Below are 16,285 nucleotides of genomic sequence, written 5' to 3'. Positions count from 1 at the left end.
GGGACTATACCAGGTTTCATTTCATAGTATTTTCTGTGCCTGTGCTCCTTTCCCTTTCTCTTTCCTCTTTTCTCTTTTCCAGCAATCTTCCTCTACCTTATCAACTGCTGTGCTGCTGAAATACAAAATACAGGGGATAGTGTGGTGAAGTGCATGAGAAAGAAACGATTTAAACTGAACTTCTGTAAATATTTAAGAAACTACTTATACTTCTGGCATTTTTAAGGCTGCCACTTAAAAAATGATAATTAAAAAAGCAATGTACAAAATGTAGGCATCACCTAAATTCAAACCAAGCATGACAGTCACCGTGAGTTCGAGATACCCAAGCCTCTCCTGTTAAAAACAGTAACAGAGTTATCACTGGAAGACTGGGCTACTGGTATATTACCTGAGAGACCTAACATCTGATTCCTTGAGAAGCAGTATGTCCACTATTTCCACGTCACGTACCTCTGTTGGTTTTTCCTAGGAGTTCAAAGTGATTGGAAAGGCACCAAATTTAAGCCAGCTCAGTTATCAGAATGTGACCCAGGGAAATTTCACAACACACTCACAACTCTTCAAACTGCTTATTGTCCCTTCCTTCCATACTTTAAGTGGCCTCAAAGCAAAGATGCGCAGGGTAGACTGTGAAAAGTAAACTGAATTCAGTGTAGAATCACTGATGCTACATGGCCTTAGGAGTCAAAGTGACTATTTTGGTTCAGTTGCAAGGACAAAGGGCAAACATATGCTAGGTGTTGAACACTGAAGTGAGCGATTCCCTAACCCTACCTCCTCCCATAGCATCTTCTGTACGATGTGGTTGATTCACAGATCTGGAAGGCAAATTAACATTTGCTAACATGTAAGGAATAAATCTCCAGTATTCTTGTCTAAGGTGCAAAGAGGGCAAAAGAGGCTCTGGGTATTTCCTCACACACTGTGCTCTCTCTAAGTCTTAGAGTGTTTCACCTGAAGCCTCTGGCTGCCTGTTCCTCACCAACTTCATGAGTGACCATGAAAACAAACCCACAAAAGTCAGCTGGCTTTCACTTTGCACAAATTGTAGCCATTCCCCCCTTCTTGACTGCAATAGGTTAAAGTTAGAGCATTCTCATGAAATGCATGTTATTGCCAACATGTCCTACAAAATCCTTTAGTACTTCAGATGCTGTTTTCTCCAATATCAACCTCCAGGAGTGAGGAAGAGACCAACAGTTTTCTTCTCTGAAAAGAAAGATGCAATCATATAATATTCTTCGTCTAGCTTATTCTGAAAATACAGTGCGCTTTGCTGCCCTGATGTAATCAAAAATCCCTTGACCCACACCTCCTATGGGTTTGAACAAACACCTTGACCCACACCACACTTTCTATAGGTTTGAAGGACTGCTTTCAATTTACATTTACAGATGTTTGCTTACATTCCACAGGCATGTTTACTGAAACAAGGCAACATCCTTGCCCACACAGAGTAGCTCCCTCATTCACAAGCAAACTCCAGTGAAGTTTTCTGGGATTACTCACAAAGGGTGCTGCAGCTCAGTGTGTGCAAAGCCATTGTGGTACAGTCTTTCATCTGTTTTATTTCCCAGAAATTGTCAGTGTTCTTGGAGCAACAGGATTTCTTTATAAAGTGATCACACAGAATAACAAGGGACTGATTCTTACTTTAGACAATGCTTTAAAGCTGCGATCCCATCAGATCTCTTGTATATAAGGTACCCTCCATCTGCCTCCAGTCTTGAAGAGGCTGATCCTGTGGGTCTTACTCATACCAAACTCCCACAAAGGAGCTGAATGATAGCAGCATTGAGTTCTTATCCTAGCTAAGTTGTATTGTTTGATATTTCAGTAACGAACCAATAGTGGTACCGTTCAGAAGACAGGTACTGAAAACGAAGCATTAGCTCCTCAGTTTAGACTGACACAAAATATTCTTCATGGTGAAATACACAAACAAACAGTTGAAGATCAAGTGCTTGTGAAAATCAATATGGCTTTATAGTAACATTTTTTCTTCCATAATAGTAGAGAAAAAGAGTGTTTCCACCAGCTCATCAGATGTAACCAAACATACAAATGAATACATTTGAAACATCTTCTCCCTTTTTCTTGTGCAAAAGCTTCATTGACTGCATTTTTCCTCGATGTGCCATGAGCCAACTTAGAGTGGAAGTACAACCACAGTGCAAGCTGCAGAGCTGATAACTTTTTATGAAGTGTTAACAACACACAATGTTACAAATTCCAGTCTTCGGCTATTACAAGTAATAAAAGAACACTAATTAAAAAAATAAATCAGCCCCCTTTTACTTCCTTGAAGCATATTCAGTAGAGCATATTCAGTAGTTACATTAAAAAGAATATTTATAGAAATCCTCTGTGTTCACTAATTTAGAGGGAAATGCACTTAAAAGGGGTGTATACTGCGCATCCTTATTGATGAATATTACTTTTTACCTAGCTCAGAAGAAATAAAGTCCTCGAGACGCTGGAACAGATGAGTAACTGAGAGAAATTTAAACCACAGAGAATGTCCTAGTTTTAATATACGGCCGTACATAGGTGTTCAGTATCTGCATCAATCCCTTTGTAGGCATTTTGAAATGCAAAACAAAAATAGAAGCATTATATGATGATTACAGGATAATTTGATAGCAAAGAGATTACTTTTAAGGCACATCAGCCATTCCATACATATTTCGCCTCCACTTTAAGCCTGTCAATTTAAATTTCTTGTGACTCCTTGAATTATATGAAAACAAAGGGGAAGGACTGCGCTTATAGACAACAAATCTGACTTAAAAAACAGTGCAACAGTGAAACTGATCTGTTTCTGCAGACTGGGAATCCAATCTAAATGAACATTAGATGACAAAACCAGACCCTTATCTTGGTAGGAATGGGTATCTCTAATGAAACTATCCGGTGGCTCAGAGGTAGTAGCTATATACCATATGTTGCTTTGGTTGCTCTGGCAATTATATAGTTTATTCATATAAAACAAACCTGAACTTTTTAGCTACATGATTACCTAGAAACTATCTGATCTTGCCCAGCTCTTGTCAATGTTATTTTAAAAAGAATTCTCCATTTTACACAAAAGAAAATGGCTTGTAGTTTCCTCCTCTCAGTCTGTTGCTATTTTTTCTTCTATTTGTCTGTCTCAGGTACACACTTGTACCAAAGCAGTTGTTATTTACATAGGAATGCTCCTGAAAATGTCTTAACCTGCCTTCTTTAAATGCAGATGTCTAAGCAAAGTTCAAATCTTTTTACAACTCCAAGCCATATTTCAAGAAAGGACCCACTAGGTTATGGATTTGAGACATTGAAAATGTCTCAGTTGCTTCTTTAATGAAATCGAGCAAACTTCAAACGCATTTGGTGCAATCATCTAATCCTTACTTAGGCAGAACACCCTCCCACTTGAGTTGGCCCTGAAGTTAAATTGTTTATTGAATTAACACCAGAATAGTAACCACCGCCAAATTGCTTTTCCAGGGTTAAGTGAACTGAATGAAAAACTGATGAAACAAACCGACTGCTCTATCATTTCTTCTTCTGTTGTAGAGATTTCAAAAGAAGGGAGAGAAGAAGAGAGCACAAACACTTTTCAGACAGAAGAGTGGGAGTAAAGAAGGGCATACCTAATGATTTCCAGGTATAGATTTAATTTAGCTGTTTCAAGCAGCTTGCTGTATATTTCATCCTATTTTTTCAAAGAGCTGTTTACTATGGAAAGGTTCATTTGAGGCAGATGCCAAATCCTACTGCCTATGGTAAGAGTGATACACGTAACAAAATGGAGCAGTATTTACCCCTGCAAACATAATACACATCTTGCAGCAGCACAGCTGGAGAAGGGATGTAAATATTCAGCTGAGTCTTACACTCAGTATGCACTCAGTGAGGAATACACAGAAACCAGCCCTTGACTCTCATTCTCTTCATTACAGTTTATGACATTTCACATATGTCATAAATCCACGGGAAATAAAGCTTGCTTTAATAACTATTCGAACGCTTCTTCTCCCCTCTGGTCCCCAACAAAATACTCTGAAATCATGAACTAGAAATGCAAACAGGAAAAGGGAAAGAAGGCAGCATTAATATTAAAGGTTTGGAACAGACGCACCTTCATTTGAGATTTGTTCACACAAACCACTGACAACCTGTAATGTATGCTTCTCATTAAAGGAAAGAAATAGAAAGGATTTAGTTGCTCTAAGTCAGTAAATACGAAGGGTTTAAAGACCTCAGTGGTGTGGTGATTGCTCTTCTGAAAATCTGCATAGCAGAGTGCCTCTGACTGCCTGTCTGAGGATAAGAGCAGCATCCATCCAGCCCTGAGATAAGCCTTTTGAGGGGGACCTACAATGATGGGGAGAAAGTTCCTCACGGTACATTTAAGTTAAGCCAGTTAGCAATTCGACTTCAGAAAAATTTTAGTTCGGTTCAGTGAAATGATTTTAATGGAAATTGGTTTAAGATAGAATCTTTGTCTTAAACATGCCACCTGCTCCAGGACAGTGAGGATCTCAGGCCACTGAACTGAGAGCGACCGAGCAGGAATTTACTGCCTGGATCTCCAACAGGGGGAAATAAGGTCATTGTGTGTATGTGCTCTTTATCATATATCATGAAAACATGCAAAACTCCCCGATTTGTCCCACTGACAAATTCTACACAAGACAGGAAAAACATTTCCCATCCAGCTCTATATGAAAAAAAAAACAAACCTCTAAAGAAAAAGAATACCCCATGCTTGACATAAGCCCTGTGATAAATCATCATTCAGAAGGTTTTAGCAGTACAAAGGTTTATTTAGAAAAGAGTTTGGATTGTTCTTTAGGATTTTTTGTATTTTTTTTTTTTTGGCAAACATTTAAATCCTTTCATAATTCAGAAGACTGCCAGTGCCTGGTGCCTAGCACTTTTCCCCAGATAAGCAGTAATAGCCAGTTTCTTACTGGGACAAGCCCATCCATGGCCACAGCTGCTCTGTTGATACTCAGATCGGTTATTCCACCATAACTGCCACTTAATCTTTTCCACTTGCTGTCTCTGCTAGTTTTCCCACAAAATGCAAAGCCCCTATAAGCTCTGGGCCTCTCCATTTCAGTGTCTTACCCAATTTCCTCGGTGGACTCCCTGTGTCCTCTGTCAGGGTTCAAAGACAATTGCCTCCCTTTCCAGTTTACCCATCCACACCCCAGAACAGCTCCTTCAGCACCGTGTTGCCACTCTGCACCGCAGTGAACGTGCTCAGCCTCCCTGATACCATCCCCATATCCCACCACACTCTGCACCACCAAGGGGTTGAGCCCTCTTCCTTCTCTCTACGCCCCAACCCCATGTTCTCTTCCCTTCCTTCCTTTTCAGCACAGAGCCTTTTCCTTCCCTTTTAACTCCACTTCTGCTCAAGGAAAATTCATCCCTCTTAATCCCTCTGGCTCAATGCCTAAAGTTCTTCTTCTTCTTCTTAAAGAGAATGTGTTTAAAGGACCTGCGGAAGTCCTGGTTGAAGATGGTGTAGATGACTGGGTTGAGGGAGCTATTGCAATACCCAATCCAGAAGAAGAACTTGAAGAGAGTCTCAGGGACCTCACATGCCTCCCGGCAAATACCATAGAGGCTGTAGCTGAAGAAAAAAGGAAACCAGCAAACTACAAAGACCCCCATGACCACGGCCAGCACAAAGGTAAAGCGTTTCTCCCGGGCCTGGGTGACCTTCTTACGGCAGATACTGCTACGCTTCCGACGACGGCGATATGAGAAGAATTCCATGGAGCGATTGCTGGAGCGGGAAAGACGGCTACTGGAGTGCTTGGAGGAATATGAGTAGGAGAAGGACTGGCTCTTGCTGCTTTTGCGAGGATGCTCCTCCCGGCTCCGCCTCCGTCTGCTCTCTGAGGTGCTGCTCTCCTCCAGCTCAATGTCCTCCAGCTCCGAGGCTTTGCGCCAGTGGTGCACTGAATAATGTCCATTCTCTCCCAACTGCATCCTCAGGGACGTGCAACCCCCAGCAGCACGGCTCAAGCCATTCTCAGTCTGGGAGGACCCCTCTGGCATCGTACGCTTCTCAGAGAGGGTCCTGGTCCTTAGCTTGGCCACACGGTAGATACGGATATAGACCAACACCATTATGAGGCAGGGTGCAAAGAAAGAGACAATGCAAGAAGAAAGAATGTACCATGTCTCATCATTGAGCTTGCACTGGGGAAAGACATCTCCTTCAGGGTCCCGGTACATGGAGATCAATGGCGGAAAGGAGATGACAGCAGAAATGAGCCAGACGGTGACGATGATGGCCTTGATCCGCCGAGGGGTCCGCTTGAGGTTATACTCCACCGCCTGCGTGACCGACCAATACCTGTCGAGGCTGATGGCGCACAGGTGGACGATGGAGGAGGTGCAGAAGAGCACATCCAGCGCCAGGTAGATGTTGCACCACACTTTGCCAAAGTACCAGTAGTTCATCAGCTCGTTGGCCAAGGAGAAAGGCATGACCAGAGTAGCCACCAGGATGTCTGCGCTGGCCAACGACACCAGGAAGAGGTTCTGGGGAGCTCTCAGCGCCCGGCTGGTGAGCACGGCGATCACCACCAGCACGTTGCCCACGATCGTGAAAACGATGATGAAACCCACCAGGGCCGCCAGGCTGGCCACGGCAGCGGGCGAGTAGGGGGAAGGAGGCTGCAGGAGGGCGGCGGAGGACGGCGACGAGGGGGGCGGCAGCGCCAGGGACCCGTTCGGGGAGCCCAGGCTGGTGTTCCCCAGCAGCATCAGATCCATGGCGGGTGTTCGGGCCGCCGCCGTCCTACAGAGCCCGGCGGAGCCCCCGCCCCGCCCCGCCGCCCCGCCGCCGCCCCGCCGTCCCCCTCATCGCCCCCCGCCGACGGCTCCGAAGGCTGCGCCGCCCGCCTCCCCCGACCCCTTCAGGGCACCGCCGCGCCGCCTCCTCCCGGCCCCCGGCGAGGGGACAGCGGGGCACGGCTCTCTCCTGCCGCCCGCCCGGTCATGCCCGGCAGCTCCGCGCAGCCACTCAGCCGAGGGGAACAGCCGGCGGGTGCTGGATCCTCGCAGGAAGCGGCGTCCGAAGCGGCGGCATCAAATCCCATAAGGAGCTCCGGCTCCCGGCGGCCCCGCTCCGGCGGCGCGGCAACGCGAAGTCGCGGCTGCCCGCCGGCTCCGTCCTACTCTTGCATCGCGCTCCCAATCGGCGGCGTGCCCCGCCGCCGCGCGCATGCTCAGTGCCGCCAGGTGAAGCCGCCGCGCCCGTCTCGCCGGAACACCCCAACGGTGGGTAAAGCGCACGGAGAGTCGTGCGTTGCTCCGCCTTGAGCTGCTGCGGCTGCAGAGAGATGAGGCGGTGGAGCGGATCCTCGGCTCTCCCAGCAGCCCCGACCCCGCCGGGGGGGGGTTTCTCCTCGCGGGCGCAGGGACGAAAGTTGGCGGTGCCACCGAGAGCTCCGGTCCGGCTCCCGGCGGCTCCGCTGCTGCTGCCTGCGGGGAGCTCCGCGCCCGCCAGGGGGCGCCGTTGTCCGGCAGCGCCGCGCTGAGGGCGGTGGCCGTACGACGTATGTGAGGGCGCGCGGCCTTAAGCGTAAACTTCCCGTCAGTGTAAAACGTGAGCAGGTGGCTCGGGATGGGCCGCGATCCACGAGGAGCCCGTGGTTAAACGGCAGGATTCACACAGTGCGGGTGTGGGAGGGAGGCGAGCAGGAAGGTGTTACGATTTGGTTGTGGAAGCAGAGCGATGTAGACAGCACGGGAAGGAAAGCACAGAGGAGATTCTCTGTGGTATTCCTGCAGTTTGGACATACAGGCACAGAGTTTTTATCTGCCCTCGCGAAACTCCATCTGGATTGCAGCATCCAGGGCCCCCAGCACAAGGAAGCTGGTCCAGAGGAGGCAGTAAAGATGCGCTGAGGGCCAGAGAAGCTGTGGGTACCCCATCCCTGGAGGTGTTCAAGTCTGGGTTGGATGGGGCCCCTGCACAGCCTGGGCTGCTGCTTTATCACAGAATCACAGAATCACAGAATTATAGGGGTTGGAAGGGACCTCTAGAGATCATCGAGTCCAACCCCCCTGCCAAAGCAGGCTCCCTACACCACGTCGCACAGGTAGGCGTCCAGGCGAGTCTTGAATATCTCCAGAGAAGGAGACTCCACCACCTCCCTGGGCAGCCTGTTCCAGTGCTCCGTCACCCTCACTGTAAAGAAGTTCTTGCGCACATTCGTGCGGAACTTCCTATGCTGGAGTTTCAGCCCATTGCCCCTAGTCCTGTCCCCACGCACTACTGAAAAGAGACCAGCCTCGCCACTATAGCTCCCACACCTCAGGTATTTATAAACCTGGATCAAGTCCCCTCTCAGCCTTCTTTTCTCAAGGCTAAACAGACCCAGTTCCCTAAGTCTCTCCTCGTAGGGGAGATGGTCCAGGCCCTTCACCATCTTTGTGGCCCTCCGCTGGACTCTTTCCAAGAGATCCCTGTCTTTTTTGTACTGGGGAGCCCAGAACTGGACACAGTATTCCAGATGAGGCCTCACCAGGGCAGAGTAGAGGGGGAGGATCACCTCCCTTGACCTGCTGGCCACGCTCTTTTTAATGCACCCCAGAATGCCATTGGCCTTTTTGGCTACAAGGGCACACTGCTGGCTCATGGCCAACCTGTCGTCCACCAGGACGCCCAGGTCCCTCTCAGCAGAGCTCCTCTCCAGCAGGTCTTCCCCCAACCTGTACTGGTGTATGCAATTATTTCTACCGAGATGCAAGACTCTACACTTGCTTATGTTAAACCTCATCCGGTTTCTTACTGCCCAGCTCTCCAGTCTGTCCAGGTCTCTCTGAATGGCTGCACAGCCTTCAGGCGTGTCAGCCAATCCTCCCAGCTTCGTGTCATCAGCAAACTTGCTGAGGGTGGCCACTATCCCCTCATCAAGGTCGTTGATGAAGATGTTGAACAAGACTGGACCCAGCACAGACCCCTGGGGGACACCACTAGTCACAGGCCTCCAGCCAGACACCGCACCGCCAATGACAACCCTTTGCACTCTGCCAGTCAGCCAATTCTCGATCCACTTCACCGTCCACTCATCTATCCCATACTTCCTCAGCTTTGTTATAAGGATGTCATGGGGGACCGTATCAAAAGCCTTACTGAAATCAAGGTAGACTACATCTACCGCTCTCCCCCCGTCCACCCAGCTAGTGACATCTTCATAAAAGGCCACCAGGTTGGTCGAGCACGACCTCCCCTTGGTGAACCCATGCTGAGTACTCCTGATAACCTCCTTTTCTCCCAGTTGTCTGGAGATGGCATCCAGCACAAGCTGTTCCATCACCTTCCCTGGGACAGAGGTGAGGCTGACTGGCCTATAATTACCCGGGTCATCCTTCTTGCCCTTTTTGAAGACTGGGGTGACATTGGCCATCCTCCAGTCTTCAGGCACCTCCCCAGTTCTCCAAGACCTTTGAAAAATTACAGAGAGCGGCTTAGCAATAACCTCCGCCAGCTCTCTCAGCACCCGCGGGTGCACCCCATCAGGTCCCATGGATTTATGGACATTAATGTTTCCTAAGCACTCACGGACCACCTCTTCCCTGACTAAAGGGAAATCTCCCATTCCCCAGATTCTCTCATCAACCACCGGGGACTGGGATTCCTGGGGGAGAGCCCTTTCACTAAAGACAGAGGCAAAGAAGGCGTTCAGTATTTCCGCCTTCTCAGCATCCCCCGTTACCAGAACACCCCCCTCACTTAGTATGGGGCCCACATTCTCCCTAGCCTTCCTTTTGCTGTTAATGTACTTAAAAAACCCTTTTTTATTATCCTTTATCTCCTTAGCTAGATTCAGCTCCAGGTGGGCTTTAGCCTTCCTGGTCGCATCTCGGCAGTCCCTGACTACATTCTTATATTGTTCCCAAGTGGCCAGACCCTTTTTCCACATATCGTGTACTTTCTTCTTTCTGCGGAGCTTGCACATGAGTTCCTTACTCATCCACGCAGGTCTCCTGGCACCTTTTCCTGACTTCTTAGTTACAGGGACGCACCGATCCTGAACCTGGAAGAGGAGCCGTTTGAATGCTAGCCAGCTCTCACAGGCCCCCTTGCCTTCTAGCACCCTGGCCCACGGGATGGCCCCAAGTAAGTCCCGGAGGAGATCAAAGTTGGCTCTCCTGAAGTCCAGGGTAGCAATCCTACTTTTTGTTTTGCTTCCTCCGCTCAGGATCTCGAACTCCACCATCTCATGGTCGCTACAACCCAAGTTACCCCCGACTTTTACTTCCTTAACGAGTCCTTCCTTGTTGGTGAGAATAAGGTCCAGCAGCACCCCCCCCCGCGTCGGTACCTCGACCATCTGCATTAGAAAGTTATCTTCAATACACTGCAAGAATTGTCTGGACCGCGCATGCTTGGCCATATTGGTCGTCCAGCAAATATCTGGATAATTGAAATCCCCCAAAAGTACCAACGCCCGGGAGCGTGATGCTACTTCCAGTTGGCTACGGAAGGCCTCATCAACCTCCTCTTCCTGATCAGGAGGCCTGTAGTACACACCCACTACAGTGTCCCCCTTACCACTTATCCCCTTATGTTGCAGGTGGCAACCCTGTCCATAGCAAAATGTAGTGAAAATGTTAAGCAACAGCTTGAAATGCTGATTGAGCACCTGGTGGAAAGGTAGGAGCAACCCAGGGGAGTTCAGCTGCATGTTATGCACCTGAGTGACCGGAAGGTGTAGAGCCAGGGGCCAGCCCTTCCCAAACCTTGTTTAAGGGTTGGCAGTAGAGAGAAGGGTATCTCACTGGAGATCCCTGCCTACGGGAGCCCTTCCAAAGGTAAGCAGCTTCATTCCCTTATTTTTGTACCTACAGCTGTTTCATTTAAGCAAATCCTCACTTGCTGTGGCCTGGGATCTTGCTGCTCTGCTGTAATCATGCTTTCCACCCCTTTACATGGGGGACCGGGGTTGGATGATCTTTGGGGTTCCTTACAGGGTTGCTGTAATACCGTTTTCTTTAACTCAACCTACCCAACAGAGGGCAGGAATGGGTAGTTGAGTATAGTCTGCGATATGCTGTACGTGATCATGAGAAAAATCTCTGACGTGTTCTGGAGAATATGTTTTCTCTTTCTAACCTCTTTCCTGCATCTGGTGTCCTTATATTCAGTGCTCATCAAGCCACCTTTCTGAGTGTGCCTTAAGCAGGTCTGGACCAGGTGACCTCCAAGGATCTCTTCCAGCCTTCTGATTCCCTGCAACACTGAGATTAGGGTAACAGGAATGTAAAGATAATAGCTCTATAAACAGTGGTGTTCTTCTGTGAGCCCAGCCTGGTGCCTGGATTTTGGGTCACATGTTCTTCAAAGCAAGGACTGTCACACTGTTCTCTTAGCTAGTCTTTGTTATTTATTATTTTGTGTTAAATTGGAGAGTGCCTGTGCTTATATAAAACCGACAACCGTGGCACAACCTTATCCACAGAATTAGCTGTTCTCATTTAAGGTAAAACAGCATTTGAATGCGCTCATAGCCAGTAACTTCAGTACTTGCTTTCAATCCATAATAATATATTCCTTTTTTTTTGCTGAGTGGCAACATTACCAGTGTGCATGAGGTATCCACGCTGTCTCATTGTAATGCTATAAAATATGTAGTATAAGAGGTGGATATCTATGACAGGTCTTGAAGGGTGCTGTGGTACTGAAAAACAGCCTGATTCCAGTACCTACTTTTGAGGTTGCCTGAACTCCTTCATCATCACGCTGCTGATTTCTAAGGGGAGGGGTCTGATGTTGTCCCTGTGAATTTTATTTGTCTGAGCATCTGTCTTATGCCACCTTTCTGTGCCCCATCTGGATCCAGAAATGCAGTGTCCCTAGGACTTGGGAAGGTCACTGGCTGACATATTCTGGTTATTACTGCCACGATCGTATTCTTATAATGACAAAGCTAGACTGTGAAGGAACACATACCCAAAATAGCTTTCACTGCATAACTTGGTATTATAATGGTCCACTCATTGAAATAGAACAGTCTTTGCCTTTGGGAAGTGATAAGGAGTACTCTGATGCCAGTTACTTTCTCAGTACAGCCAGAGCTGCTCCTCTTTTCTGTCTGTTGGCTATTTTAGGGACATGGACCAGATTATGAAGGATTCCAAGTGAATATGCTTGGCTCTGATAGGAAAGGAAAAACCTTTTGGAGATTATGATCTAATGTAATCTATTTTGTAAGCAATTTTCTCTGAAGTTTTTGCTTGTTTAATTAACAAACACCTTGTTGTAAGTGCATCTAAAAGAGAAAAGATGTAACGTTGAAACTAAACAGTGCTAGGTAACAGACTCTAATACAAGCAAAATGTAGAAGCTGTAATCACCTAAACAACTAAAGCATAATATGTAGAACAAAATGAGATGAAGATCTGATGCCCCATAAGTCCTCCTAAATAGACGACTAATCTGATAAGGAGAGCTCCTTTAAAAAGTTTCAGAGCCTCAGGAAGATTAAATGAATGGAATTTGTAAAGTTCAAACAGGAAGTAGGTTGCACATTAGAAGCCTGACAGCTGACTGACCACTGAAGCAAATTCCTAATCTTTGTGGTCAGTTCTTCACATCTGAAAGTTTCATAACAGTGTTTTTGGGCTTAGAGGAAGAGGTTCAGGAATTTAAAGTTTAACCTTTAATGTGGCAGTCATTAGGCTGGAAGCTGTGATGTTTGATCAAACTGTTCAAAAGGTAGGATATAGAAAATGTAAAATCATGTGAATTTTGTGGATTCCAGAGCTAACTGTCAGAAAAAGGGGATGTAAACCCCATGATATTTAATTCCCTTACAAGGGTAGTTAAGAAGTCAGACTGAGCTATCTATCCTACTGAGTTTTATGAACAAGTATGTCTTGAATTTGTATGAACTGCAACTTGAAATAAACTTTCAGCTAATAATTTGAGCTTCAGATTAAAAGAGCTTTTCAACAGAGATATAGTAATCCAGAAGTTTAATGATGAAAGTAATTAGACAAGTTGATGTCTGAGCAATTGTTTGGTAGCTCTAATGAGGAAATGCCAATTGTAAAAGATACGGGAAAATTAAAAACAAATGGGGAGCAATAATGTCTTTGTATCATGATTTCTTTAGCACCAGATCTGCGCTGTAATACTGAAATAGTCCAGTCACTAGTGCATGCTGATGGAGTGAGCACGAAGTGTGCATGTATCATTTCACCATTAGTGCTACTGAAGGCAATGAAGACAATGTTTGGATTTTCGTATATGTAAATGAGACCCAGTTGGATCATGTCTGCCTAAATAGCAGCCTATCACCACACAGAGATGAATAAAGACAGACATGAGAAATATGCCCTCATGAAAGTCTGCTTGTTCTTCTGAGAGACAAAGGTAGGAGCAGGGTGAACAGTGGTGGATAAATCAACCGTAGCTGTGCTTTTGGAATTCAATGATTTGTTATAAAGCAAAGAGTGAAGCTTATAGAAGCCTGGTAAGGCAGGTAGTCACCTTGCTCCTCATCATCATTTCAAAAACCTGTCTTTAGACTGATTCAAATACATCTCACTGTGTTTTGTTTGTTCTCTAAAGTGGCCTTTTGACACTTACTAACTCCTAACTATTGGCCTGTATTGGAACTTGTGCATGGTGGGTGTTAACAGGCTCCCAGGAATAAAAGACAGGGTTTAGAGACTGGATGAGGCTTCTCTAGGCAGCAGATTGGACATAGCCCTGTCTTCCTGAACTAATCCAATACGTATTGTGCTGTACACATCCATCTATTGCACTGCTTTGGTTTCCTCATCCAGAATTAATTTTGATTAAATTAATCTGTTTGAAATCTATTCTGTGTGAAAGAATATTTCACTGACAATGTAGGGGATCGAGACCAAATTAAAAAAAATAAATAGTTATTTTTTTTCAACCTCAATTAGTAACTAAATCAACATGTTGAGGTCAGTATTATATTTGAACTAAAAATAACGGAGAAGTAGAGAGTGCCATTGATTCAACCCTTTGCAACCAAAGCTGGGATAACTACAGATTCTTCCTATCACTGCAGAATGATGGAATAAATAGATCTATATCCCCTATTATTTTCTATTTGTACCATTTCTGTTATCTGTGATCTCATTTTTAAGCTTCTTTATTTCTTATTTTTTTTTAGTCAGTTCTTTAAATAGCCATCTTAGACACCTGTACTGTTTGCTCAGGATGAGTGTATTATATTTTTCTAGGACTCTGCACTGTGTTCGAGGACTCTTCTACTTGATCTCAGCGGGTTTGTTTAATCATGCAAGGCAGTGATATATGTGGGAATGACTTGATTGTTCTGAACTTATTCAAAATGCAAGTGGTTTTTGGTTTTGTTTTTTTTTTTAATGTAAGATTGTGCAAGTTTGTAAAAGCTTTAGCTTCTCAATAGAGAAAATTAAGTGTAGATATCTGCAGTATTGTTTATGTCTATTAATTATATATCCTGTTTATTTGGCATTGGGGCAAGACAGCCATTTTCATCACATATTTTTAACTCGCTTTGTTATGAGACAGATTTTTGGCTACAAATGCTTATGTCTTCCCTCAGATAATTTATATAGAAAGCCTATTTCAACATGTAGCAGAGTTCATTCCACTGGATTTTAGTGAAGATGAGGGAGAAGTCATAGAATCTTAGAATTGCTCAGGTTAGAAAAGACCTACAAGATCAACAAGTCCAACCACAACTTAAACATACTACCCTAGCTAACAACCCTCTGCTAAATCATGTCCCTGAGCACCACATCCAAGCGATTTTTAAACATATCCAGAGATGGTGACTCAACCACCTCCCTGGGGAGCCTATTCCAGTGCTTAACTACCCTTTCTGTAAATAAGTTTTTCCTGATATTCTTTGGACCTGCTCCAGCAACTCAGTGTCCTTTTTGTACTGAGGTGCCCCAAAATCTTTATCACCAAGGTGACTTCCTGGCTGCATCCAAATCACAGCATGGTTATGGTTAATGTGTTGAATTGCCACATGAGAAGTTTCCAGTGTTGGTACCCTGTGCCCTGACAATCCATTCACAAATCAAACCCCATGCAATTCAGGACAATAGATATCTACCATCTTGTATGTTCCGTCATCCTATTCAAGAGAAAGCTCTTGTACAGGGTAAGATCAATTAAAGCAATTATTACTATGTTTCCTGAGCCTGCAATGAATGGTAACTCCAAAACTACTGCTTTGAAGTAGTGCAGTTGAATTACCTTATTATAGTTGGCTACACTGAAGGCTTTCTACCAGAACAGGAGTAGATTCTACATTCCTACTTTCAAACTTGAGGTATATACATGTGTTACGTTGTTCTTTTCATTTTCTTATATCTATGCTATAATAACTTGAATTGTATTTGATAATTTATGATTCTTCTATCTTTCAGAAGCTATTCTAAGCACATCTTCTTCAAGATGTGCATTAAGTTCTGCCATCTCTCACTAGCAAAATAAGACATTTTTATTGCAGTATTTTGGAGATCTTCTGCTCTCTCTTTCTGTTCCTCTAAAATAAGTTGAACTGGGTTACCACCCTCTTCCCCTGTCATTAGTCCTCTTTGGAATTTCCTTGTCATGACATAAAATATCCACTAAGTCTTCAAACATTTGGATAAATGATCTCACGTCTCCCTTCAGTGCTGCCATTTCTGCTTTTAGTGCCTATGAACACAACCTCTTTTATCTTTTAATCTTTTTAATGGTTATCACCATATTGCTTTTGTCTTTATTTTTCTGCCTGTAATTTATTGAGTAGATTTAACCAATATTACCTTTTTTTTTTTTCTGTAATAGTATTCCATGTGCTATTGCTAATCCACTTTTCTTTCCTATTTTTAATAAAGAACGATCTCTGCTAAATTAATACAAAATTTACAAATGACTTCCCATTCTTTTTGTGTAATGTCAAATGCACTTTCTGCCGTATCCGAAAGCTTGTTTGAATGTGATAGTTAAAAAATCATTCATTATATATGCATTCTTCATTTTAGATCTGTCCATCTTTTTTGCAGTACTCTTTTTTTTTTTTTTTTTTTTTGTTCTTCTATTTTCATGTTAACTGTGTATAATTGTTGTTCACATACCTCTCATCATACACAAAAAAGAGCTACCTGATTGCTGGTAATGCTGAGTAATCCCAGGTGAGATTCAGCATTTCTTCATGTTCTTCACTCCAGAGGAATAGCATCTCTGCTGAGAAGGGCAGTTCACTCAGGAAGCTGCTTCTTGGTACTGTCAAGCAAGCCT

The 16,285-nt window shown here is 44.9% G+C and overlaps 1 protein-coding gene across 1 annotated transcript; it reads right to left on the bottom strand.

Annotated features, from left to right (window-relative positions):
• Positions 1–1,834: 1,834 nt before the first annotated feature.
• Positions 1,835–6,901, bottom strand: ADRA2C (adrenoceptor alpha 2C). Its single transcript, XM_072336410.1, has one exon. It carries the CDS (start codon positions 6,784–6,786, stop codon positions 5,446–5,448), a length of 1,341 nt encoding a protein of 446 aa, XP_072192511.1. The 5' UTR covers positions 6,787–6,901; the 3' UTR covers positions 1,835–5,445.
• Between the last annotated feature and the right edge of the window lie 9,384 nt (positions 6,902–16,285).

The sequence above is a fragment of the Excalfactoria chinensis genome, chromosome 4 (assembly GCF_039878825.1).
Source record: "Excalfactoria chinensis isolate bCotChi1 chromosome 4, bCotChi1.hap2, whole genome shotgun sequence".
Taxonomy (NCBI): Eukaryota; Metazoa; Chordata; class Aves; order Galliformes; family Phasianidae; genus Excalfactoria; species Excalfactoria chinensis.
This window is presented reverse-complemented; position numbering and strand designations above follow the sequence as displayed.

What these genes read in the sequence shown, in the direction of transcription:
- ADRA2C (XM_072336410.1), bottom strand. Translation starts at nt 6,786, where the DNA reads ATGGATCTGATGCTGCTGGGGAACACCAGCCTGGGCTCCCCGAACGGG.